The following is a 27685-nucleotide window of genomic DNA, read 5'->3' as shown; positions in this document are numbered from 1 at the left end:
CCAGGACATCTTCGCAGTGCTCTGTTCTCTGGTCTCAGATACAGCAGCGGCTACCACCCATAGTGGCCCAGTCGGGGAGCGACTCTAGGTAATGCCCTCCAAGGCCTCTGTACAGGCATTGCTCGGCTGCCATGCAGCAACCTCATTACCACTGCCAGTTGTAACACCACCAGGCGATGCGCTGCACACTGATAAAGCAACAAACGCGGACACTGGCACAACAGACAGAGGACGTCAATGACTTTGTTGCAGCCAATGGGGAGCTAGAAGGTGCGTATGGTACCCCCAGGGCTTAACCTCCAGATGAAGTCGGGTCATTCCATTCCATGATGGCGAAGGAGTCTGCCCTATTTAATCTGGTACCAGAGGAGAAGAGAAAGGAAGGTTTTCTCTACTAGAGACTTTCCTCAACCAGGAAGACTTATCTGTCCCTTGGCCGGACGAGGTGTGGGAAGAAGGCCTGGCCCTTATGAAGCCCACAAGCTCAGCACCAGCAACGCGGGACCAGTTGGTGAAAAATAACTTGCCCACAAATTTATTAATGCTCACCCACCCCCTGGATTCAGTGGTTTCGGCCACAGCGAACAATCGGTCGGCAAATCCATCCTCCAAGTCTATGATCCTGCCAGACCAAGTCGGGGGGGGGGGGTAAAAACTGGATGCGTCAGGAAATCCCATCATGTATACTGCAGCATCAACCATCAAGGCTACCAACGCTCTAGCCTTAGTTTGGTATGATAGGGAGTTGTGGTTTAAACTAGGCCCACTCCTGGTATTCTTGCTGTACGACAAGGGAACGGAAGCGCTGGCACTATTTCAGGCGGGTGAAGTGGCCTCCCATCATGCCATCACTGTGGCGATGGATGTCACTGATTACAGCTTCTGCCAAATGGGAACTAGCGCAGCGCTCTGGTGTCAAGGTTTGCTGAAGGTTACCAGTTTTAGGCTGGATGTTCAAGCTAAGATGGTGGCTATGACTTTCGACGGCTATAATCTCTTCAGAAAAGCGGTGGATGAAACGCAGCAGACCATCAAAACGGACACAGATGGCAAGATCTGTAGGAACCCTGCAACAGCACCGCTCCTCTTGTTTTCGTTCCTCCAGGAGTCTGAAAGATCTTCCAAGGGATACACTTTCTCTTCCTAGTGTTGGTCTTCACTCTCCACGGTGCAGGAATCCTACAGAGTTTGGTCCCAGACTTTCGTGGGAGGGGTTGCAGTACTGTTGGCGCCCGCAGAGAAAGCCGCAAGCAACTAAGCAGGCCTGACTTAGCCCTGGCCCCCATTACCACACCCCAGTGGGAGGCTGTCAAATTCCGTCGATGCTTGGGAAAGTATCAGACAAATGGGTGCTGGACATTCTGTAAAAGAGGCACATGCTGCAATTTGAACGCAAATGTTCTTGTATTCCACCTGTAACGAGGAAGAAACACACTGCCCAGCTGCTCCAGGGGGTACGTTCCATGCTAGCAAAGTGCGCAATAAAACCGTCCCGCTGTAAACTCGGAGCTCTGCAGCATACGGCAGATACTTTCTGGCCTGAAAGGTCGGTGGGTTGGTGCCCAATCCTGTACTTGCGATGCCTAAAGAAATACCTAATGTCCCAAAAGTTCTGGATGGTCACGTTGCAGCAAGTGCTCTGCCAACTGGATGAAGGGACTACATGACAACTGTCGATCTGGAAGATGACTACTTTCACGTCCCATTCATCCAAAACATCAAGTTCTTTCGTCCTGGGAAATCGCTACCAGTTCAAGGTTCTGCCCTTCCTCTTGAAGTCAGCACCAAGGATGTTGACAGTGTTTATCCCTGGTGGGGGGGGCGTCTATGTCTCAAGGGCATTCAGGTCTACTCATACCTAGACTGGCTCATCTGTGCACGTTTTCGGAGCCTAGCAGTGTAACACACACAAGAGACCATACACCTGCTAACAGAGCTTGGATTCTCTAGCAATTATCTGAAATCCTGCAGAACGCCATTGTTAGGCAAGATTTGGTGCAGTACCCTTTGGGTGCACTACAACAACCTTGACCTCCTGGCAATATGAACCCAACCTTTGGTATAAGTCTGTACTACACAGGTTGGTAGTTTGGCTGAGCAGCCATGCTTATCTGAAGAGTCAATGTTAACAGTAGGGGAGTTACACAGATTCAGTAACAAGTATCCAAATAAACACTTATACTCCAGGTTTCTTGATTAAACAATTATTAGTTTGCCAGTTTGAATAAGGGGCAATATAATAGTAAAACAAATACACTCCAAAATACACACACACACTTAGTTTTTTTAAATCAGCAAGTACACATTTGGGATGGCACACACTTCCTACACCCTCAGGTGACTTAAATAGGACACTGTGGACATTAATATATCATTGGTACATTTAGAGCAATACTGAGATGAGTCAAAGTAAAGAGATTTCAGAATAAGACAAGAGATCACAAAATATTCTGAGGCAGTTGATTACTTTTTAACCCCCAATGTAAAGTAAGTTAACCCTTTACTGGAGGAAAGGTAAGGCATAAGCAGAGGAGAGAAGAGTCATTCGGGGAGCCAGGCCAGACAGTGTCAATTGGGCAAAAGTATAGGTGAGCAGAAGCACTTCTTGCAGGTAAGTAGAAGTCTTTGTCGAAAAAGTAGAATCCATTTAGGGTCACAAACCGGGAGGCTTGTGAGGGGTAGAAGATGCAAGAAACTCTACAGGAGCAACCAAAACATGTGCTAATTCCCTTCACCTTACAGACCCCCAACAACTTTGCTGGATTGGAGGACTTGATATGTTTTACCTGGAAAGAGTGCAAGCCTTTTTTTTCCCCCCACTCTCGTATTTTGATGTGCGTTTTACTCGTGTGTTCTTTGATTATGGAGTTTTAAGATAACTCCATAGGCATCTTTTCATGTGTTGCACAGCACCTACAGTGCCGTGACACAGGCATGTCTTTTTAGACTTCCCAAAGATTTAAATACCTTCTCTGGGATAAACTACTGTTTCCCAGAGAATGTAAGGTGAAATTTACTTTACTAGTCTTTTTAAATTCATAGACCTAGCACACACTATCTTCCTATAGAGTGCTGGAGGGGCTACCGAGTATCCCCAGTGTCTAGAAACTCATGTAGCAGTCAAATGCTGCCCTTTTCTATCGAAATGGCTGGTGGCAGTGGTTTTACAACGAACTACCATGATTTTTTCTGACTGCAAACACTGGTAGCTAAAAATCGCAGGAGCCAGGTTTTTCAAGATGGTGCCTTAAGCCCCTTTGTTTAAACAGGTCAGTCTTCTTTCTTTGCAATTTCTTTTTGGAAAGGTCCTTCTAGTGTTTGTCTCTGCATGCCAAACCAGGTTTGGTCCCTTTGTTTCTATGCCTTTGGCGGGCTTCAGGACTGAAGACTGCCTCGGAGTGTCTGGGGTGGGCAGGAAGTGAGGGAGGTGCCCTCACTCTGGCATGATTTGCTGGCTGACTGTCCAGCAAGGACAGCCACCCGGCTGGGTGATTGGCAGCTAGGCTTGAATGAATGGGAGAAAACTGTTTAAAATTCGAGTCTCTTGGACTGGAAAGCAGAGTCGACCACTGGAAAGAACCGAAGACTAGCTGGAAGAGGACGGCTGCTGCAACTCCTGGACCGTTGGGTTGCCCGGTGAAGCCCTACTGCAGGTCCGAATTGCCAAGTTCATCTCGACGGAGAAGCCCCTTCACGGACGACTTCTTCCTTTGAGTTGGTGGGACCAATCAACTCGTAAACCACCGGGATACCATTCTCTGGGCTGGTTAGAATTAACTCGGGGGGGGGGGGGGGGGGGGGGGGGGAAGGACACCAGCTTGTGTGCTTGAATTACAGCTACTCGAACTGAAGTGACTCCATTTTGTCTGTTTTTTCCAACAATATCCTGCACTGCAGGAGTCACCCGACATCCTCCCTCTTGTTCCCACGACTGAGGCTCAGGAACTGTGAGCTCTGCAGGAACTGCCAGGAACCAATGTCTTCAGCTGCATCTTTTGCTTCATATTAAGGTACTGTGCCAACCCGATTGAGAGAACGCCTCTCACAGTGAAAGTTTCTGGAAATTTCCCAACTTGCAGGCCTAATAACCTTGTGACCCAACATATGATTATTTTTCGTACAAACTACTTCTGAGAACTTTGGCAAAGACTTTACCGTTTACTTCAAGAACTGCTCTTTCCCATCCAAGACACTAGTGCATTGACTTTGGCCTAGGCCTATTGAACTGAATCGAGTCCTCTAGTGAATTAAAACTATTTGCACTACATAAGAAAGTATTTGTGATCTATTCTGTTAACTTGTGCCTTTTTTACTCCCATTGAAAGTAACTGAAGTGCCATTTTGCTCTTATTTCAGGGGAGCCTAATTTGTTCAATATCAAACCAATATGTTTCTGAAGTGTTTTTGATTGATATTTTATTTCTATCGCACTCGTACACAAGTGTTTCAGAGCGCGACAAGGCAAGAGAGGGGAACAGGGGAGAACAAAACGGCGATCTTAGTAGGCCCAGTGACATTGAGAACGCGCAAGTGCATGGGAGAGGGGGAGGGGAAAAGTGCATGGAAGGAGAAGTGGAAAGTGCAAAGCAGAGGAGAAACAGATAAATAACAAATAATAAAGGCAACAAACAGTGGTAATGCAGCCAGCAATTAGCAAGTGCTAGGTGTAAGGCAGCAGACAGGGTAGATCTGTTAAGTGCAGGAAGAAAAAGAGGGGGCTGTATGGGTACAGATACAGACTCCACCGCAAGGGGTGACCCGGAGGCAGTGCGTGAGAGTGGCAGGGTGAGCAGGTACCTGAGCCCGAAGGACAGAGGGTGGCCAGGTGCACAGTGCCAAGAGAACAGATCAGCAGGGGAGAGGGGGAGCGAAGGCAGAAGAAAAGAGGAAGGTCTTGAGGTGCTTCCAGAACTGGAGATGGTTCTGTATAAGTTGCCTCCTTCTAGTGAATGTTTTCTAAATGATTGAGTAATAAATTAATACTCAAGGTTTCTTGGTAAAAAAACGTGTCTACTTGAACCACTGTGATTGTAAGACCTCTGTAACTTCTTGTACTGCTCACATTCCCCTTTGAGATGAGCCTGGATGCTCAGCTCGCTACCACAAAACTGTGGTATAAACTTATACCAAAGGTTGGTTTTGCTTACATCTGTAGTCCTAATTGTATGTGGTGGGACCAGAGGGTACTGCATGCAATTCTGCCTAACACTTGTTCCTGTGCCGCTCTGTAGATCCTGTTGTTCCTGGGGCTCAGTAGTGGGGACAAGAGGAAGGACTTCTAGACTGCAATGGGACGGTCAGCAGCAGCAGAAACGGGCAAACTTTAATTCAGCGACACTTCGCAGTTTGAGTCACTCGCACCTCAGCAAATAGCACCACTGTGCACTGTCGGATACAACACTAGACTTTCTGCACATCTGGGGTCCAGCAATCTGTTGAGGTGGCGCAGGCTTGGTCAGTCCTGCTTCGAGGGAGTCTGTAGGACCTTCCCAAGGCTCGGCTCCGAACTTAAAAGCGATGCACTCAATTTGGTGTTCCTCTCCCTGGCACTTCAGTGCCAGCAGTGGAAGTACAGCCAGCTCTGAGAGGATGTCCAAATGAGTTGGTTGGTACCACCAACTCAAGGGGAGAAGTCGTCCATGCAGGGCTTCTCGTCAAGGTTAATTGGGAGCTTCAGCACAGCAGCAGGGCTTCACTGGGCAAACCAATTGTCCAGGAGTTGCAGCAGGCGTCTCTTCCAAGTTCTTCGGATTCATTCGTCCAGTGGTCGACTCTGCCTTCCAAGCCAAAAAAGCCTTGCCTTTTATGCAGGTTTCGCCCTTTAATTTCAACCTAGCTGTCACTTACCCAGCAGCGTGGCCGTCCTTGCCAGACAGCCAGCCGGCCAATCGCCTTTGGGTGCATTCCTGTAACCAAGGGGATTAAGCACAGGGAATTTCAGGTACCTCCCTCACTTCCTGCCCCTACCAAACGGTTCCATGTGTTAAAATCTCGGTAAAAATGATTGTGGACACAAAATATCGTGGCAAAAAGGCGGTGGTTTCGCTGCCGCAATCCATGTAAAGGATGCAGGGAACAACCCCCGGACACATACCATTTAAGGGGAGCAGAGGACACCCTTGCAACCCGTGCTGCCCCTAAATGGTGTAATGGGGTACCCCTTTAACAAGTCAAACCACAGCATTTTTGCCACAATTTTTTTGTTCAGGCGAGATTTTATCACTGCACACCCACAAGACCTACTGGAGCCAGAAGCGGGCTTCACTCGTGAATCCCGCCAAAGACCAAACAAAGGGACCAAACCTGGTTTGGTGCACAGAGTAAATCTCAAGAAGGACCTTTCCAACAAGAAATGGTGAAAAAAGACGGCTATTTTGACAAAATGGGCACCCATGGGTGCCTTACTGCAGCTGCGAATGCAGCCCGCTGTAAAAACACACAATGGTAGTGAAAAGTAAACCACCGCCACCAGCCATTAATTCTAGAAAGGGTAACCTAAACATGTTAAATGAGAAATTAGACAAAGGGGATACTAAGTAAGCCCTCCAGCACCTTATGGTGCTGGAGGTCTATAAAGTTACACAATGCAAGTAAAGTCAATTTCACTTAACTGCTTGTGGAAACAGTAGTTTATCCAAGAGATATACAAAAAGAAAATGCCTATGGAACAAAAACATAGGGTTCAAATCAAAGAAAAATACAATAGGGTGTGGGATAAGGGTCTCGCTCTCTCCAGGATAAAAATTAAGTCCTAAAGTCCAGCAAAAGAGCTTGGGGGGTCTCTAAGGTAGAATGGAATTAACACAGAATTCTCCCGAACACACACACCGCCTACAAGGGCACCCATGCACCACGTGTACGTAAGCACAAAACCCCTATGCCTTCGTTTGCGAAGACCTCAATGCCCGTAGGGCTAGCGAACAATGCCATGGTACCTTCCGAACTTCGCGATTCGGCGCCCTCCCCACAACTGCACCCACGGCATGCAAATTGGCATAAAATCGAGGGCAGTTAATCCCCATGTGGACATTTTTTAGCCCAGTCCCCTCTGATCCCCTCTATATTAATGGCCACGCCACACTGCACTCTCTGCCAGGAACAACCACTCGCAAACGAGCAGGGGTACTGTTTGAGGACTTGAATTTTTAACCTGGAGAGAGAGACCCCTTTCCCACTCATGTATTTAAATGTAATTTTGAACTGTTTCTTTTGGTTGTGGAGTCTGACAAACTCCATAGCCATCAACTGTTACATTGTGTCACAGCACCTTCAGTGCAGTGGCACAGGGAAGTGTTAGGCGGAATCCTGTGCAGTTCCCTTGGGGACCACTACACACAATTAAGACTACAGGTGGCAATACAAGTTTTACCTTTGGTTCAAGCCTGTACTACTATGTCAGAGTGGTAGCAGTGGCGGAGCAGCCAGGCTTCTCTCAAGAGTATGAGCAGTAGCAGAGATTACACAAAGGGACCACAATTACTGTGACTCAAGCAAACACTGACTTAAGGTTTCAGGTAAAAAAAAATAAGTAAATTTATTTCGAAGGGATTGGGTCCTCCGACTTATTCCATATCTTTGACAGGTAATGTCCACAGCTGTGCTGCTTCGCCAAATTTTCCTGCGTCGATGCGCCGTCCCCGAGGACCTCCTCCGACGTCACCCAATGTGATAAGTAGGACGCACGATGCCCGTAGCCTCAGTTCTGTTTTTTCCGCGAACGTGTTCGCTTCGTGAATCTCGGTACGCCTCCACTCTTTGGAGTTTCTGTTGCAATCTTCTCGGTTCTTTGAACCTGTTTGGTTTTGTGATAAAGCCTGTTTGTGACGATGTCTACATCGTCTTCAACCCCGCGTCCGGGCTTCAAAGAATATTGGGACTGTTGGTCCAAGATGTCAGTAACAGACTCGCACGATGCCTGCCTCTGGTGACTCGGGAGGCCCACGACACGGACGACTGTGTCGACAGCCAGTCACTCACGGGCAAGGCCTTGCGGGAGCGCGAGAAGAAGTTGTCGGTAGGTAGGGTGTCTAAGCCTCGGAAGTCGAGGTCTGCAGGGCTTTCGACGGATGATTCGAGAGGCGACTCTCCGCGTCATCGTCGGGAGGTCCAGTGGGTCTCCTTCCAGGAGTTGGTCTCGCCACTCCTCTGCATCTTCGAGGCATTACCGGAAGCGCTGGCATCGGTCGCTTTCCCTGTCCTCTTCCGAGGACTCCGCCCGTCGGCGGGTCGTTTATCCCACCATGCAAGTGACACCAGAGGAATGGGCTTCCTTCGGGAAAAATATTAGAGATTCTCGAATCGCAGGGCACTGGTCCGTCTGCGCCTCCGAGTGGGGTCGGTCGTGATCAGCCGAGAGCCACTGCTCGCACGCCTTCAGGCTCGAGTGGTCGGCACGGTTCGCGGGAGAGGTCCCGCTCGGACAAGGGAAACCGTTCTCGCCATGTCCGTTCCAGGTCCCGGTCTTCGTGCTCGAGACCGCGTGATCCTGTGCAGTCTTCGAGGAAGACGTCGACACCTGTGGCGCCGAGGCCGTTGACGACCTCTCTCGAGGCTATGCCTCCGAGGAGGTAGTCGACGCTGTTGGCGCCTAGGTCGTTGAAGGACACGCTTGGAGCTCCGGCTTCGAGGCCTGTGTTGACGCCACCGATGTTGGCGGTGCTGCGGCTGACATTGACGCCGATTCTCTCGACGCCGATTTTGTTAAGCGCCCTCAACGCCTTTCGAGGCGGTGGTGTCGGAGGGGCCCCGTGGCTCGGGGGAAGCTCCTAGAAAGGCTCTGGCTAAGGTCAGGCATAGCTTTGGTCCCCCGGTGCCTTCCTCTCACCGCCTGGAGTACATTTCGGAGGGTGATGAGGGCTCTGATGGGGGCTTGGTTCCGGATACGCTGCCAGATGAGCTTCTCTCGGGCCATAGCCAGTTTGAAGACCTGAGGCAGTCACTGCATGATGCCAGTGGACTGGACACCTCTCCGGAGGTGGAGTTTTGTAGGCCTGAGCCTGGCACTCATGCCAATTCTTCGTACCGGCACCTTATGTCTCCGGTCACCGAGTAATTGGGATGGTCGGCTCCCCCAGGGGAGTTTGTTCAGGATGACCTTATGGACATCCTCGATCTTGGTCCCCCCACTGACCAGGTACTGCCGTTTCACTCCCTTCATAAGCTGGGCTTCGCCTTCAATTTAAAGAAGTCCCATTTGACGCCAGCACAGTGGCTCCAGTACATCGGAGCAGTGCTCGGCACATCCCTGGGGCTGTTTTCCTCCCCAGGTCAGGGCTCTTCACATTCAGCAGATGGTGCACAAGTTTCAACTTGCCCAGACGTTCCCGGCATTCGAGTTCTTGAGGTTGCTCGGCCTCATGGCATCCTGCATTCTTCTGGTGCCAGAGGCTCGTCTGCGGATGAGATCTTTGCAGTGGGCACTCAAGATGCAGTGGTTGCAATCTTCCGGCAGGATGTCGGACCCTGTTCAGGTGCTGCCCTCATTCGCCCAGGACCTTCTGTGGTTGGCCGTGGAAGGCAATCTGATGAAGGGGGCCCCGTTTTGGCTTCCCTGGCCGGAGGTGACTATCTTGACGGACGCATCCCTCACGGGATGTGGAGCTCATGCCAACAAGTTGAAGGCTTTTCTGCCAACTGTGCGAGGAAAGAGTGTCCTGATCCTGACAGACAACACAATGGCCATGCACTACCTCAACAAAAAGGGGGGGGGCAGGGTCACTTCCTCTGTGCAGGGAGGCGATGCAGCTCGAGTTCTGAGCCATCCAGCAGGAAGTTTCAATCTTGGCTGTTCATCTGGCCACAGTCAACGAGACGGCGGACGCTCGGAGCAAGCAGAGCAGTCTCTCACGAGTGGGAGCTGGGTCAGGAGATTCTCCTGGAGATCTTTGCCCTTTGGGGGACCCCTCAAGTGGATCTCTTCGCCTCCAGTGTCAACCGGAAGTGCGAGAGGTTCTGCTCGTGGGAATTTCCTCCAAAAGGAGCCTTAGGAGACGCGTTTGTGGTGGAGTGGTCATTCCCACTGCTGTACACGTTACCTCCAGTCCCCGTCGTCCCGCAAGTACTGCGGAGGTTCAGTTCCCCGATGATCCTCATTGCTCCGGCTTGGACCCCTAGGACGTGGTACCCGGACCTTCTCGACTTGTCCATCTGCCCTCCACGTCGTCTTCCCTACCGAGACGATCTGCTCTCATGGGACGGGGGTTAGGTTCTCCATCCAGAGGTCGGATCCCTCAACCTTCACGCTTGGCTTCTGAAAGGTTGAGGTATAAGGTTTGGGATCTCACTGAAGACGTGTTGGAGGTGTTGCTCTCGGCCAGGCGGCCGGCAACAAAGTCTCTGTACCGTTGGCATAAATTCTGCGACTGGCGCAGAGTTAAGAATGTGGATCCTTTTGAATGTGGCATTCCCATGGTTCTGTCTTTTTTTGCTTTCCTTGGCCCACAGGGGCTTGCAAGTGGGTACCATTAAAGGTTACCTGGCGGCGCTGTCCATATTTAAGCGCTCGTCTGAAGAATGTTCCTATTTTAAGATTCCTTTATTTTCTCAGTTTTTGAAAGGGCTCACTAATGTGTTCCCTCCGTCACCTTTTCTGGTGCCCGGTTGGGATTTGAACCTTGCTAAGTTTCTTATAGGTGCTCTGTTTGAGCCTTTGCATTCTTGCCCTTTGAGACTGTTAACTCTTAAAACTGTGTTTTTGGTTGCGGTTACTTCCGCTCGCAGAGTGAGTTACAGGCACTTTCAGTTAAGCCACCCTTCACTGTGTTTCATAAGGACAGGGTTGTCCTTCGAGTTCGTCCTTCCTTTCTTCCGAAGGTGGTTTCGGAATTTCATTAGGGCCAGAAGGTGGTTCTTCCAGCACTCTATCCTCCTCCGCATCCTGGTAAGGAAGAGTAGAGGCTCCATAGGCTTGATCCTAGGAGAGCGTTGAGCTTTTATATTTCACGCATGCCCCGGGTCAGAGTGGACGATCAACTCTTTATCGGTTACGCTGGTAAGCGTTTGGGACAAGCTGTGACGAAACAGACTTTGTCACGTTGGATTATTTTGGCTATCTCCGAGTGTTACCGCTTGGCGGGTAAGGACCCGCTGGCTTGCGGGCCCATTCTACCAAGGGTATGGCTGCATCGACTGCACTACAGAGGGGTGTTCCTATTCGTAACATCTGTGATGCAGCCACCTGGGCTTCAGTACATACTTTTGTACGTCACTACTCCCTAGATTCCATCCGAGGACAGGATCTGGTCTTTGGCAAGGCAGTCCTTTATTCCGCAATTTGATTGGGCATGCTAAATTTGTGTTCTAAATTCTTTTCCACCTCCTTGCTTTGGTACTGCTTTGGGAGTCTGTCAAAGATGTGGAATACGTCAGATGACCCAATCCCTTCAAAGAACAAGTTACTCTTACCTGGTAACGTTCTTTCGATGGGATGGTCCGATATTACCTTCCCCGCTGCTGAATTTCTTATGTGGTTGCAGCTTACGTTTCCGCAAGGCCTTGTGTGTCTGACTGGCAGAAAACTGGTGTCACACGTTCTGGGAAAAAACCAACTAAGGCTACGTGCGTCCTACTTATCCCATCGGGTGATGTCGGCCGTTGGAGGTCGTCCTCAGGAACGGTGCATCAACGTCATCGACGCAGACGCCGAAAAATGTTCCGAAGCAGCACATCTGTGGACATTAACTGTCAGATATGGAATACGTCGTCGGACCATCCCATCGAAAGAACGTTACCAGGTAAGAGTAACTTGTTCTTTTAAACGATTTGTTATAAACACAACACTTCTATTAAACTACAATAAAAATCACAGGTTAAATATACCACAACTAACCAATTCACTTTGTACAGTAAGTCTCAAGGTAAGTACCCTGTGTTTGAATGAACCGTTGTTAGGCACAAAACACATTACCGCAAATACGATTGCGATCACATTTTGACAGTTCGGTGCACTAAACGCGTATCCGTGACATGGAATGCTACCGGGGCAAAAACACACTTAGCACCTGAGATACCCAGAGGGAGTTGGAGGCAAAAATCACAGGCAATATTTTGGTTAGGCAGACAAAATCAAACACTCCGACAGGAGTTCAAAAGTCAAAGGGCCGGAGCCCGGGTTGAAACACACCAGGGCCAGTTGCTGAAGATCACACGGTCAGACAGTTCACGATTCAACGTAGCCAAAAGTACTTCGATATTGTCAGTGTTTGGAAGCAAAAGTTGTAAGGAGGAGGATAGACTAGGACAAGCCTTGGAAATGAAGAAAAGGGATTCACCCAGTTTCCTCAACAGAACACAGTACCTTGTTCCAAGTGTGCAGCTGGTGCCAAGGCAGTTGTTCCTTTTGGTTTCCCACAGTCCCATGATTCCTGGAACTTCGCCGAGAAGGAAAGACATTTGAAGGGGGGTCTGCACCACACAAGGATGAGGCTGGCAGCAGCGACACGGAATAAAAGGTGCACTCCTTAAAAACAGGAGAGGCTCTTCAGGTGGATATCCGAGCCACTACAGCAGTGTGCATTGATTTCGACCATGGAAGAGGATTCTCTGGCTGAAGATGAGCTGGCTTTCCCCACCAAGCTCAAGGGAAGAAGACTCTGGACTGGATCTTCTGAGTCGTTGAAGGGCAGATAGCTCAGGACTGCAGCAGGGCTTCACCGGGATGGGGTAGTTGCAGCAGCCATCATTCTCTCCGCTTCTCTTTGGTTCCTTGTAGTTCCAGTGGCGACTCCGACTTCTAGCCCAAGAGACCTGACTTTTATGTGAAAAACTCCCATTCACACAGCCTGGCTGTCAATCACCCAGCAAGGGGGTTGTCCAGCCAGGACAACTACCCTGGCCAATCATGGCAAAGTGCGACTTGGGTTTCCTAGGTACCCTGTGCAGGGGTGACTACACCCTTCCCTCACATTCAGCCCTCCTAGACACCCGGGCGCCTTGAGGAGGGCTTCTGAGCAGAAGCCTACCAAAAGACAGTGAACAAAGAAGGCAAATCTTGTTTGTCACGCAAAGTAAAACACAAGAAAGACTTTAACAAAAAGAAATGGCGAATAAACCCAACTGGAGCCAAAAAAGACTATTTGGTCAAGCGGGTTTATGTTCGAGGCTAATAGCCAAGAACAGTACCATGTTTATCTAATATAATCGCGGTAGAAAAGTTAGGGTAGATACCACTGCCACCAGCCAAGTCTAAATGTTAAAAGAGCGAAACAATGCTCAGGGAGGTACAGAGAAAAAAGGGATACGAGTTAACCCTTTCTAGTACTCCATGGAAGATGGTGTAGTGGATCTGTGGTAGATTGACTAAAGTTAATGGTCACTTTACCCTTTTCTGGGGGACAGTAGTCGCCTCAGAAATGGAGTCGAGGGAAGTCTCAAAGACAACCCTGTGTCACGGTACTCAAGGTTCTGTGTGACACACAGAAGGGAGCTACTGAAGCGGTGTACTTCAAAGTCCACACTCAAAAAACAGATGGAAACACATGGCAAAACACAGGTAAGAGTGGGGGAAAAGCTCTTACCAAGTGTAAAAAAAAAAAAAAAAAATTCCAGAAGTCCAGCAAAGCTGCTGGGGGACTCACTAGGTGAGGGAAATTAGCCATAAATGAGAATTCTCCCTAACAGGAAGGCTTCCAGATTTCCCAAAGGTTTAAATACCTTCTCCTGGATAAACTCTTTCCCATAGCAGTAAAGTGAAATTGACTACTTACATTTGTAACTTTCGAGACCCAGCACACACTATCTTACAATGGGGTGCTAGAGGGGTTACTTAGTATCCCCTTTGTCTAGCTTCTCATGTAACAGTTTTGTTACCCTTTCCTCACCTTTTCTTCTTGGAAAGATCCTTAAGATTTACTCTGCGCGCCAAAAACCAGGTTTGGTCGCTTTGTTCACTTTGCCTTTGGTGGGATTCACGAGTGAAGCCCACCTCTGGCTCCAGGGTGTCTGGTGGGGTCAGGAAGCCAAGACGGTGCCCGAAACTCCCTGTGCTTAGTCTCCTAGGAGACAGCCAGCCGGCCAATCACCTATGAGTGCATTCCTGTCTGACAAGGACAGCCACCCTGCTGGGTGACTGACAGCTAGGCTGGAATGAATGGGAGAAACCTGTATAAAAGGTGAGGCTTTTTGACTTGGAAGGCAGAGTCGACCACTGGACAAAGGAATCCGAAGAAGAACTTGAAGAGGATGCCTGCTGCAACTCCTGGACCGTTGGTGAAGCCCTGCTGCTGTGCTGAAACTCCAAATTTGTATCGACAGAGAAGCACCCCCCTGCAAGGACAACTTCTCATCTTGAGTTGGTGGGACCGATCAACTCCAAAGTAAGCCACCTGGACATCCTCTCTGAGCTGGTTGACCTTAAACTGCAGTTGCTGCTGGAACCAAATAGCCAGGGAGAGGAACACCAGATTGTGTGCGTTGCTTTTAAGCTGGCCAAGAGCTCCAGGAAGATCCTCCAGACTCCCAGGAAGCAGGACTGACTGAGCCGGAGCCCCCTCCACAGAGTGGGGGACCCCAGACGCAAGGAAAACCCATCTCGACAGCAAGGAACTGAAACACTAAAGTGCCACTTTTTTGAAGATTGCTGGTTGCGGTTGGTGACCGTCCCATTGCCGTGCAGGAGTCCCCAGAAGTACTCTTGTCCCCACGACTGAGGCCCAGGAACACCAGGATCTGCAGAGCTGCACAGGAACAGAAGTGACCTGCTGCACTTTTCTTCAACCTAAAGGTACTGTACAGTCTAAGAACCTGCCTCTTGTCGTGTAACTGCACTTGTTCTCTGTTGGTGAGACTTGTTGTGGTTGATCTGAGTTGCTGAAAGTTTCTTTACCTCACAAGCCTAAACAGCTTGTGGCCCTACTTTGAATTATTTTCTGCAAAAGACTTCTAAAACATTGTCCAAGACTTTGATCTACCGCTGAGAACTGCTTCAGCTCACCTAGACTTTTGCCTAATTGACTTTGGCCTAGCATGATTCCCTGAATGACTTAGTGTTTTGTCTCCCTTCCAGAAAGTGGTTCACTAACTTTGCATTGGGGGGTTTACAAAAGTACTTACCTGCTTTTAAGAATATTTGTGAGATCTCTTGTTATGTCATAACCTTTCTCTTTGACAAACACTTATGTCTGATTCTAAATGCCAACAGTAGTGTTTTAATGTCCAGTGTCCTAGTTACTGAAGTCACCTGAGGGTGTAGGAAGTGTCTGTGTGCCATCCCAAAAGGGTACTTGCTGATTTAGAAATATTAAGTGTATTTTGAGTGTATTTGTGTTACTATTATGTATACTTCTTAAGAAGGCTTACTGTAACTGTCTGTTAAATTAATAATTGTTTATTCAAGAAACCTTGTGTGTAAGTGTTTATTTGAATACTTGTCACTGTGAATCTGTGTAACTCCCCTACAGCTTACATTGACACCTCTTGAGATGAGTGGCTGCTCAACACGCTAACAACCTGTGTGGTACAGACTTATACCAAAGGTTGGATTTCCTTTTGCCTGGAGGTCAGGATTATTGAGATGCACCCACAGGGTACTGCATACAATCTCGCCTAACGGGTACCACTGTCTTCGGCAGAATACCCTCTGGGCAAGAATTGCCAAAAGACTTTACGCCCTTGTTAAGCGCGTCACTGCTTCAGCAGCCTACTCCACGAGGAATGCTAACACCACACTCCTTGCGAGCTACAGTGATAGTGGCGCCTAGTACACTATTGCCTTCGGGAAGTTCCAGAGCCTACCCGGTCATGCCTACTGGCGATTATGGCTGCAGGCAGTCAAGTGACACAGAATATCCTGCAAAACACTCTGAACTCAGCCAGAAACTGCTGGGCGCTCCCTTGCCCAGGGAATCCTACTGAAGCAGCATGCCTGGTTGAAAAAGTCTGGGTAAGCGGAATGCCTGATTGAAGTCTGGGTTCAAACCCGAAACACAAGCCTCCTTAATTAACAAAGTGCAGCTATTGTGAAGATTTTCCATCTATGCCGCCAACCTTCAAACTGTAGTGCAGCAGTCCCCAGACGTCTTCCGTCTTTTCCCCACGACTGAGGCCCAGTAACAAGATCTGCCATACTACAACTGGAACAGAAGCCAGCTGGAACAAATTTCTTCAGACCTAAGGTACTGTAAACTAAGGGTTACTGACCTCTTGTCGTGCAGCCTTGCTAGCTTGCAGTTGAGACTTGTCTTGGTTGCCATTGCAGAGTTGCTTGCAGCTTTGCCCCTCACAAGCCTGCCACCGTGTGGCCCATCAGTGATTTAATTTTCGACAGACTTCTAAAACATTGTGCAAGACCGTTTACTTACCTTCAAGAAGTGCTTCAGCTCACCTAGACTTTGGCTCAATTAACATGGGCTGTCCTGGCTCCCTAAAAGACTCTTCTAACCTCCAACTTTGTGCTTTAACTATCCCTCAACAAAAGTGACAAATTCTATAACTTGTTGTTAGAGAGAATTCTCTTAAGGCTAATTTCCCAAAGCTAGTGAGTCCCCCAGCAGCTTTGTGGATTTTTGGGGTTTGTTTTTTTTTCTCCTAAGAGTGAGACTTTCACTCCCTCTCTTGGGCATGATTTGAGATGTCTCGGACCGTTTGTGTGATCTTGGGCTATGGGGTCTTTTACTCCATAAGGTATGGGAATCATCTGTTTTTGTGTTACACAGCACCCTCAGTGCAGTAACACAGGGGTGTCATAGTGACCCCCAAACATAGACTCCATACCATGGGACTGACTACTGTCTCCCAGGGCATGTAAAGTCACCATTGACTTTACTAGTCTTAAATTGTGAACAGAACCAGTACAAACCATCATATTGTGGAAGTACTGGAAGGGGTTAATCATATTGCCCCTGGGTCTGTTTTCAAGGGGGCACGGTCCAGTCCCCCCTTGTCGAGTTTCTGGTTGGTGGCAGTGGTTACCACGCAAAATATTCCACCAGAATATTCTCTATGGATTTTCCCATTGATTTTAAACACACCACTTTTTGGTGCAATGTTAAAGATACCACCGGGTTATTTTAATTTTTAATATTCACGGTTGGGTCTTTTTGCCAGAACTCTTTTCTAAAATTGCGTTTGTGTCCGTCTCTGTAACTCTGACCAAGGTTGAGCCCTTTGTTCCACTTTTTGGCGGGCTTCTCCACAGAAGCCCTCCAAATGGTGCCCAAGAAGCTGAGCCATCTGCAACGATGACACCACCGGTGGAGCCCTGCTGCAACAAACTCACCACTTTCCCAACGACAAAAGATCTTCTGCTGGACGAGTCTTCTTCTTCTGAGCTGGTGGGACCAACCAGTAAGCCCTTTTCACCTTCCAAAGACGTCTCTTAGTCGAATTGCCTGTGCCAAGCACCCCGGCAGCCGGATATCCAAGCTTCACCACTTTGACCGCGAATAAAAGGAACACACCTTTTACCGACTAACTCCGTGGCTGGTTTCATCCCTGTGCAGTGCAACGACTGCACGTTTCCTCCTCGACGAGATCCTCTTCCCCTGTTCGAAACAATGAACTGCAACCACTGCTAGGAACAACTGCCACCGCTGGAGCGTCTTCTCTGTTTAGGGTACTGTGTCTTGCCTGGCCTCACTTTCTTCAGTTTGCCCAAGGTGACCCTTAAATCCTTGGCTTTCCAACTGAGTTGGCCCCAGACCTTCTAACTTTACCTTCTTGAATCGCCCCAACCCCTTTTGAACATTCTGCAAAGACTTTTAGTGCATTTTAAACCGTGTGATCCTGGGCAACTGCGAGGCATTTTGAGAACTGTATCTGGCATTGTCCTACTCTAAATGTGGAGTTCTTATTGCTGCAACCTAAGCCTCTGATGAAAAGCTGTACACAGCTTGAAACACGTGTCGGGCTTCTCTTCGCACAAACAATAAAGGCTTTTCTTTGCACAAACAACTAATTATAATTTCTTGGCGTTTGGTGTTTTTCTCACTCTATATACTGCCATATTCTTCTTGAGAGAAGTCTGACTGCTCAGCCACAGCTACCAGGTAAATCGGGGTGGTACAGACTGCTACCAGTTGGGTTTACTGCTTACTCCTGTAGTCTTAATCTTTTTGCAGTGTTCCCAAAGGGAACTGCACAGGATTCTGCCTAACACTTGTGTAGCTGGGAAAGGGTTAATTTACTTTGAATTGGGGGATTCAAAAGTACTTACCTGCTTAATGTTTAACCATTGTTTTATTCCCTCATCTTTTCCTTATTATACTAACCTCCGTATTGCTTTAAATGTGCCAGTGATATATCAGTTTCCACTGTGTCCTAGTTATTTGTCACTTCGGTGTGTAGGAAGTGTCTGTGTGCCATCCCAAATGGGTATCTACTGATTTACAGAAACTGACTATTTTGAAGTATATTTTTGTTCCATATATTTGCTTACTTCTAAAAAAGGCTTATTCAACTGACTGTTAAATGAATAAATAAATGTTTAATCAAGAAACCCTGAGAGTTACAGGTTTATTTGAAAACCTGTCACTGTAAATCTCCATGTTACAACCCGACAGCTCACATTGACCCCTCCTGAGATGAGCCTGGCTGCTCAGTCACTCTGCCAAATTGTGTAGCATATGCTTATATCAAAGGTTGGGTTAACTATTGCCAAGAGGGCAGTGCTGGTGTTGTCTCCCAGAGGGTACTGCATACAATCTTCCCTAACACATTCTTTCTTTTTTTAAACTAGACTATATAAGTAAGACTGCATATTCATCATTTTATGTTTCACATTTTACATCCCTTTCCTGAATCTTTGCAAGTTAATGAAAAGTAAGTTCATTGCCTAGAAGCAGAACTTTGATATTTTTCTTTTATTACAATGACAATGTCTTATGTCACTTTGTTTCATGTTTCTTCCAGCATTTTGTGCGCAGCAGGGGGAGGTGATCAAGGTTGCTTGCCAGCTCGCCCCAAGGACTTGTTTCCGAATGGCCAGTGAGTGGCTGAAAAGCTTGATGGCTGGCACAGCCCATACTGTAGCATCAATATGTGAGTAATGTGCCTGCCACTTAGTGTGACAGCAGAAGGGTAGCAGTTTAGCTTTATTCTTTTATATAAGGTTTTTTTTTATTTGAGGTATTTTGGGACTTTTCACATTTTCCCAAATAACATTTGTTCTGAATGTTTGTTAAAATTCTGTTTGTCTTGTGATGTGATTTTGATGTCTTCTGGTGGTGATCCTGTGACTGAAAATCCTGTCCTGCTGCTCCAAGTGAAGGGCCAAATAGTCTACGTTTCCCCCCTGATGAGCAGAAATGTGACCTAAATACTGGTACTCCATCCACTCCCCTGTCCACTCTCCCAGCCCTGAAGGAATCCTGAACTTCTCAGGTTAAGGGCACACCTTTATTAGTTCCAAAATCTGTTTGTGTTTTTAACTTGGAGTCCTTGGACCTTTTTGCTGGTGTTTCGTACCATGGACTTGCTTTTTGCTGACACATTTTCTATAGATGTCTCCAGGAAACTACAATTACTTTAGGTGTTGCACCCTTGAAAACTGTTCGGGCAGAATTTCATTGTTGGTGGTAATTGTTCTGATGGATTTATAAAATCAGCCTTGGTGGGATGGTTTTAGCAGGACACCCCAGTTATGGTGAGACAGGGAGACTCTTAAGAGTTTGATGAAAAGCCAATCAAACTATCGTGGGATAGCTTTCAAGGATTGATCCTAGGAGTAAGTGGTCTGGGGCCCCAATGAGTTCACACAGATTAACGCAATTATTTGGCTTAAACAATATGTATACAGATAGTTATTTATTAGGCCTCTGAACACTTTAAGAAATGAAACTAGCAGGTAGTATTATCTTACTAAACCATATATCACAAATGTATGCATTCACCATTAATCAATATAAGTAATTCAGATGCAGGCAAAATGATTAGAGCCAGTCACCAGTGCAATGCTCCAGCATTGGATCTTCCATGGATTCACATCTGTGAATATTTGCAGTCAGGCTGGGAAGCCTCGGTAACTTTAATTTAGCAGTTTTCCTATGGACAACTTCAACACTTTGAGTGTCCTATCAACGTCTTGATGGGTGCGTTAGGTTGCACCAATAGGACATCCAGTATAAATAGCCCCGCCCCCCGGCTTCCCTGATTCCCCAGATTTCAATCGTCTCCAAACTGTTGGGATCACCTTGTGTTCTCTCTTGATGATGTTTCTTGCTTTCTACGGCTTTGTTGCTAGGGTTTGTGCCAGGCCCATCATGTCATCTATGGGCCCGAAGAAATCTTTGTTCCAGCCATGAGAGACCTGCGACCTCAATAACATCTACAGAGGGGGACTGTTATGCGGACTGTCTGTATTGCCTGTACCCCAATCACTCCATAGAGAATTGTGCGATTTGCCAGGGGTTCTGACACTGAAAGACTGTAGCCGGTGGCTTGTTTGCTGATTAAACGAAGGGCGCAGGCGGCACCCAACAAACCGTACCCCGGGAAGGGCCTGGCTTCGGGTTCAGGGCCGGTGCAGGTGGACACAGCTTCCCGAGGCCCCGTTCCAGGCATGATGGCACCACGGGCTAAGAAGTCAAAGTATTAGAGTGGCCAACCGGAGAAGCCTGGCGATCCATCGCGCAGGCACTCTTCTTCGGTCAAGAAGCGCAGTCAATTTCGTCCTCTTCGACAAAGAGGTCGTCTTTGAAGGACCGACATCTTGTGTAAGTTTGAGTACTTGTAACTGTAAATCTCTAACTCCACTACAGCTCACATTGTCCCCGCTTGAGATCAGCCTGGCTGCTCAACACACTACCAATTGTAACTGAAGGGACAGCCAACAAACTGGAAGGACTGTGGGCTAACAAGGAATTGAAACATGGGGGGGCGCCCTACCATCAATATTTAGATCTTTGCTACAATTTTAATGCAAGTATTGTTTCCTTATCAGATATCACTAAGACCAGAATTTTTGTTTCACTAATAACCTAAGCATAACATAGAGCAACACATAACTGATCAGTGTTCATACAGCCTTTATTATTTAGATGCTAGCATTTTTTTTAACTTTTATATATACGTACTCTATTAGGAAGGACTTTTTTAAGGTCCACAAAGATGCAATGTGACTCAACAAAATGCAATGTGCAAATGAAACGTCATAACAAAACAAATGCAAACACATTGTATTCAACAGAGGGTGTTCAGTAACTTGACACTGTACATATATTCATTTCGCATGTTTAAACATTTCTCCATTGTTAAACATACAGCAATTGTACAGTGCAAACCCAAAACTGTGTAGTACAAGCTTATACCAAAGGTTGGGTTTCCTATACCTGTAGTCAGTTGTTTGTAGTGTTCCTAGAGGGTACTGCATACAAACTTTGCCTAACACTGGTGGTGAGGCTATATTGTAGAGTTGTTACACTAAGAATTTGCTTTACTTTTGTTAATATAAAAACCCTCACAAGGCTAAGCTCCACTAGAAAAGCAATTGTAGCATGCCAGATATGGATAACTTCAGGCAGGAAGCCGGGATCATTCTAACAGTAGATCAGAAAGAAATGTGTTAAGTTAGGAATCTCCCTGGATTGCAAGATTGTTCATTAATCAAAGTTTGGTTAATGGGCCTGTCAGACCTACTAACCCAGGAAATGTGGAAGATGATGATGATAATTCAGAGTCTAACTCTAATATTGTTGAAGAGTTAGAGTAGTATCAGGAGGTGAGCCCCCCTTTACCTCAACAGGTCTTTTTGCCTCAACCTTTTGCCACAGGGACCCTACAAGGTCCATCACTGGGTCCAGAATTTGTCTCTTGAAAAGAGACTTGAGTTAGCGTTCAAAAGATTACAGCTCCAAGCTGAAACCAAACATCAGGACATCTAACTAAGGGAAATGGAAATGCAACATGCTCTTGAAATGAAGAAATTGTCTCTTGAAAATGTTTCAAACCCAGAGTCTTATCGCATGCCTAAAGAAGCAGTGAGTATGTATGATGTGAAACTTGCTATTTTGGGTTGGCTGGGTGCTTTTGAATTCCACTACGGGATTCAGGGTTTCACAGGGAATCAGCTGATTCCTTGGCTTTTGTCTAGATTCCCCCAGGTTGCAACTGACGCTGTAATGGAGGTGGGGGCACTTGAAAGATTGGAGTATGAAAATGTGAAGCTAGATTTGGGGAAACTCCTTCCCAGTACCTTAAGAGGTTTAGGACCCTCAAAAAGACTGATGGTACCCCTTGGGCTACCTGGGTGTGTGAACCTTTGAAGCACTGAGGTGGTTGGGTTAAGGGTTACAGAGTGAACTCTTTTGAAGCAATATTGATATTTCATTTAGATCGCGCTCATGCACAAGTGTTTCAGAGCGAGGCAAGGGAGGGGAACAGGGTAGAACAAAACTGCGATCTTACTAGGCCCAGTGACATTGAGAACGCGCAAGTGCATAGGGGAGGGGAAAAGTGCATGGAAGCGGGAGAAGTGGGAAGTGCGAAGCAGAGGAGAAAACGTAAATAACAATAAATAATAAAGGCAACAAACAGTGGTAGTGCAGCCAGCAATTTGCAAGTGCTAGGTTTGAGGCAGCAGACAGGGTAGGTCTGTTAAGTGCAGGAAGAAAAAGGGGGGGGGGGCTGTATGGTTACAGATACAGACTCCAGTGCAAGGGGTGGCACGAAAGCAGTGCGGGAGGGTGGCAAGGTGAGCCGGCTGGGCCCAGAGGACAGAAGGTGGCCAGGTGCACGTTGCCAAGAGAACAGATCAGCAGGGTAGAGGGGGAGCGAAGGCAGAAGAGGAAGGTCTTGAGGTGCTTCCAGAACTGGAGATGCTTCTCCTCAAGTTTGAGTGGCAGGGAGGCTGTTCCAGAGGGAGGCCCCAGCCGAAGACCGAGATCTAACCCCAGCTCGTTTCTTTGAAAACCGACTGACCCTGAGGGAGTTGGAGGTAGAGGAGAGGTATTTGCAGAGGGATAGCTGAAGGTATTTTGGACCCAGGCCCCAGATAGCCTTGTGGACAATGCAGAGGGTTTTGAATTTAATCCTTGCATCCACTGGGAGCCAATGGAGAGATTTCAGAGTTGGAGCGATAAGATCCCACGGCTTGAGGCCAAGGACACGTCTCGCAGTCCTGTTCTGGATTAGTTGCAGAGGGCGGAGAGTAGAGGCAGGTAGATTTAGAAAGAGGCTGTTACAATAGTCAAGCCTAGAGAGAACCAGAGCTTGGATACCATGAGCTTCCGGGGGAAGAGGAGGAAAGGCAGAGTACCTCTGAGGTGCAGTAGGACATTTGACTTTTTAGAGACTTCAGAGATGTGGGCAGAGAAGGAAAGGGTGGAGTCAAAGATGACCCGAAGTTTTTAGCCTCGCAGGTGGGGGTAGGAGGAAGGACAAGGGAAGGCCTGCCAGAGAGTGATGAGAAAGGATGGTGAAGGTGTGCCGATGAGGAGGATCTCCGTCCTGCTGGCATTCAGACAAAGATCATTGGCAGCACACCAATCTTGAATGGCAGTTAGGCAATCGGAGATGAGAGGGATAGGAGGTGGCAGAGGGCAGCCTGAAAATGAGTTTCGTGTCAGCGTAGCACTGGAAATTTGAGCAGAAAATGGCAATGCAGTGGGAGAGAGTTGCCAGGTATTGGTTGAAAAGCCAGGGCGAGAGGTTAGACCCCTGAGGAACACCACAGGTAGAGAGGATGATAGGAAGGACCCAAGTTGGGAAATCTACTTTTGATGCCTGCTTTCCTGAGCTGAGGCAGCACTTGGCTGACTCAAAAGAGAATGATCCCAAAAAGCTAGCAAAAGATGCTGATTTATAGATTGCCAACAGGGCTATTCACAAGGATTCTAGGGCCACTCATAAAAAGGATGAAGGGATCAGCACAAGAAAGATGACAAAGAGCATGCTAAAACCTCCCATCCAAAAGAGGGCCACAAACATGAAAAGGGTCAGTCTAGTGAAACATCTGGTGGCAAACCAGACGGAGGTCAGCAGAAGCCCCATTTGTCAAAAGATTTGGAAGATGTTATGCTTGTGGGTCAACTGACCATGTGAAAGGCGATCCCAGATGCAAGGGTAAACCTTCAGGGGTCCACACTGCCTCCTTAGCCTTCACTCCTGAGGGAGAAGTACATATGGCAAGTGGAAACATTCAACTATTGGCTGAAGACCCCATTGGAGTCTCTGCCAGTGTATCTTTAGTGTTGCTGGGTCTGTGGGAATAGCAGAATATAGATGTGTATAACTCTATACCAGATAACATAATACTACTAAAAGGACAGTGTACTTATAAATGGTCAGAGACCCCTGCCATTAGAGACACTGGGGCCAGCATCACAGTGGTAGTTCAAACCTTTTTCAAACCGGAGGTTGTTGCTAAGGCACCCAAAGGTCCCACTAAGCTTGCTAGAGGGTGGTTCCAATACTCCCAGCTCTCATCCAGTGCAACAATGACTGTAAGAATACCAGTCGGTGTACTAGATTGTGAATGTTGGCAGTGCCACACTTGGTTGACTTGTGAACGTTGGCCTGCACCGGACCCAGGCGTGGTTCTGAATGTTAGCAATGCCGCACTTCTGCATTCAGTTAAAACTGTGAACATTAGGCTGCCTCAGACCCAAACTAGATTGTGAAGGTTGGCCACACTTGGCTGGAATTGTGAACATTAGCTGACGCCAAACTCAGACAGGACTGTGGGTGTTGGCGGTGGCGCACTCGGTTGGAGGTGTGAAAGTTGGCCTCTGCTGGACCCTGACGGGGTTGTGAACGTTAGCCTAAGTCGCTTCTTGATAGAAATGCAAATGTTGGTGTTGGGCACAATTTGTATGCAGTACCCTTAGGGTGCACTACAACAACCCTGACCTGGCAGTAGTAACCCAACCTTTGGTATAAGTCTGTACAACACAGGTTGGTAGTGTGGACAAGTAGCCAGGCTTATATCAAGAGGCGTCAATGCGAGCTGTAGGGGAGTTGCAGAGAGGTTCAGTGACAGGTATTCAAGCAGACACCTAGACACAGGGTTTCTTGATAAAATAGTTATTCATCTATTTACCAGTCAGTTTATATAAGCCTTCTTCAGAAGGGAGCACTGTAAAACACCACACAAATATACTTCAGAATTATTCACGCTTAAGTTCAGAATCAGTAAATACCCATTTGGGATGGCATACAGCAGAGACCTACACCCACAGGTGACTTCAGTTGCTAGGGTGCTGTTGACATCAATGTATTACTGTTGGCATTGAGATTTAGTTAAGAGGAAGCAATAAAAGGGAAAAGATTATTTGAGTAAAAAAGATACCAGAAATATTTCTTAAGCAGGCAAATACTTTCAGATCCCCCCCAATAAAAGCCATTCAGTTAAAACAGGCTAAGCCAAAGTCAATAGGCAAGAGTCTAGATGGGCTGAAGCACTTCTTTGACGGTAAGTAGAAAAGTCTTTGCACTCGGTTTCAGAACTCTTTTGGAGAAAAAGATGAATCACTGTAGGGCCACAAGCTGTTAGACTTGTGAGTAGTAGAAGATGCAAGCAACTCTACAACAAGAGGTAAGTTCTTAGACTTTGTACAGTACCTTTAAAATGAAGAAAAGATGCAGCAGATGACTCATGTTTCTGTGCAGCTCTCACTGTTCCTGGGCTGCAGTCGTGGGGACTGTTGGGCAGAATTGCATGCAGTATCCTCTGGGACCACCACATACAATTAACACTACAGGTGTAAGCAAAACCAACCTTTGGTATAAGTCTGTACTACAGTTTCTGGTAGCGAGCTGAGCAGCCAGGCTTATCTCAAGAGGGAATGTGAGCAGTAAAAGGATGTTACACAGAGGTCTTACAATGACAGTGGTTCAAGTAGACACACAAGGTTTCTTGGTAAAACACTTAATAATTTATTAGTCATTTAGAAAACATTCACTAGTAGGAGACAACTTAATATTATACACAAATGCACTTCAATACCAAACCAATGCGTTTCAGTAAGTCAGGCTCCCCTGAAATAGGAGCAAAATGGCATTTGAATTAATTTAAATGGGAGTAAAAAGGAATAAGTTCATAAAATGGACCACCAATACTTTCTTAGGCAGTGCAAATAGTTTCAGTTCATTAGAGGGCCCGACTCAGTTCAATAGGCCTAGGCAAAAGTCAATGGGCTAGTGTCTTGGCTAGGAAAGAGCAGTTCTTGTTGTAAACAGTAAAGTCTTTGCTAGAGTTCTCAGATAGTTTGTACGAAAAAGAATCATATGTTGGGTCACAAGCTGATTAGGCCTGCAAGTTGGGAAAGTTTTATGAACTTTCAGTGCAAGAGGTAAGTTCTCTCAATCGGGTTTGCACAGTACCTTAATATGAAGAAAAGATGCAGCTGAAGACATTGGTACCTGGCAGTTCCCGCTGTTCCTGACCCTCAGTCATGGGGACAAGAGGGAGGATGTCGGGACTCCTGCACTGCATGGGGACTGGTCAAACAAGCTGGCAAAATGGAAGATCTTCAGTTCGATTAGCTGTCAAGCACACAAGCTGGTGTCCTCCCCATCCCCCTTGGTTAATCATAACCATCTCTGAGAATGGTATCCAGGTGGCTTATGGGTTGATTGGTCCCACCAACTGAAAGGAAGAAGTCGTCCTTGAAGGGGCTTCTCTGTCGAGAGGAACTTGGCAATTCGGACCTGCAGCAGGGCTTCACCGGGAAAACCAGTGGTCCAGGATTTGCAGCAGCGGTCCTCTTCCAGCAGCGGTCCTCTTCCAGCAGCGGTCCTCTTCCAGCAGCGGTCCTCTTCCAGCTCGTCTTCGATTCTTTCGTTCCAGTGGCCAACTCTGCTTTCCAGTCCAAGAGACTAGCCTTCTAAACAGTTTTCTTCCTTTCATTCAAGCCTAGCTGTCACTCACCCAGCAGGGTGGATGTCCTTGCCGGACAGTCAGCCAGCCAATCATGCCAGAGTGCATTTGGGTCTCCTATGAGACTAAGCACAGGGAGTTTCGGGCACCTGCCTCACTTCTTGCCCACCGCAGACACTCGGACGCCAGAGGCGGTCTTCAGTACTGAAGCCCGCCAAAGGTGTACGAACAAAGGGACGAAACCTGGTTTGGCACGCAGAGACAAACTCGAAGGACCTTTCCAAAAAGAAATGGCAAAAAAAAGACCGGGTCCTGTTTAAACAAAGGGGCTTAAGGTGCCATCTTGAAAAACATCGCCTCTACGAGTTTAAAGCAACCAATGTTCGCGGTTGGGAAAAATCATGGTAGTTCGTTGTAAAAAACCACTGCCACCAGCCATTTCGATAGGAAAGGGTAGCACTTGACTGCTACATGAGTTTCGTTACACGGTGGATACTAGGCAAACCCTCCAGCACTCTATAGGAAGATAGTGTGTGCTGGGTCTAGTAATTTAAAAAGACTAGTAAAAAGTAAATTTAACCTTACATTCTCTGGGAAACGGGAGTTCATCCCAGAGAAGGTATTTAAACCTTTTGGAAGTCTAAGACCTCCTGGTGTCACTGCACTGAGGGTGCTGTGTAACATACATGAAAAGATACCTATCTAAAACTCCATAATCAAAGAACCCAAGAGTAAAACGCACATCAAAATACATGAGGGAAAAAAGGCTCACACTCTAAAGTCCTCAAAATCAAGCAAAGTTGCAGGGGGTCTCTAAAGTGCAGAGAATTGGCACATTTATGAGTATTCTCCCTAACGGGGACAAGAGGGAGGACGTTGTGGGACTCCTGCACTGCATTTGACTGTCAAAACTTGCAACCGGCAAACTTCACTTTCAGT

At 47.3% G+C, this 27685-nt stretch overlaps 1 protein-coding gene across 1 annotated transcript in view; it reads left to right on the top strand.

Annotated features, from left to right (window-relative positions):
* The window catches only part of LOC138468291 (exportin-5-like), a 1210104-nt gene that overhangs the window by 443434 nt on the left and 738985 nt on the right, over positions 1 to 27685 (top strand). The window contains exon 12 of the mRNA XM_069608777.1: positions 18844 to 18972. Within this exon, the coding sequence (XP_069464878.1) occupies positions 18844 to 18972 (129 nt within the window). The remainder of the gene's footprint in view (positions 1 to 18843; positions 18973 to 27685) is intronic.

The sequence above is a fragment of the Ambystoma mexicanum genome, chromosome 4q (genome assembly GCF_040938575.1).
Source record: "Ambystoma mexicanum isolate Mex_15411 chromosome 4q, UKY_AmexF1_1, whole genome shotgun sequence".
NCBI lineage: Eukaryota > Metazoa > Chordata > Amphibia > Caudata > Ambystomatidae > Ambystoma > Ambystoma mexicanum.
The sequence above is the reverse complement of the archived record's forward strand: the minus strand, read 5'-3'. Positions and strand labels throughout refer to the sequence as shown.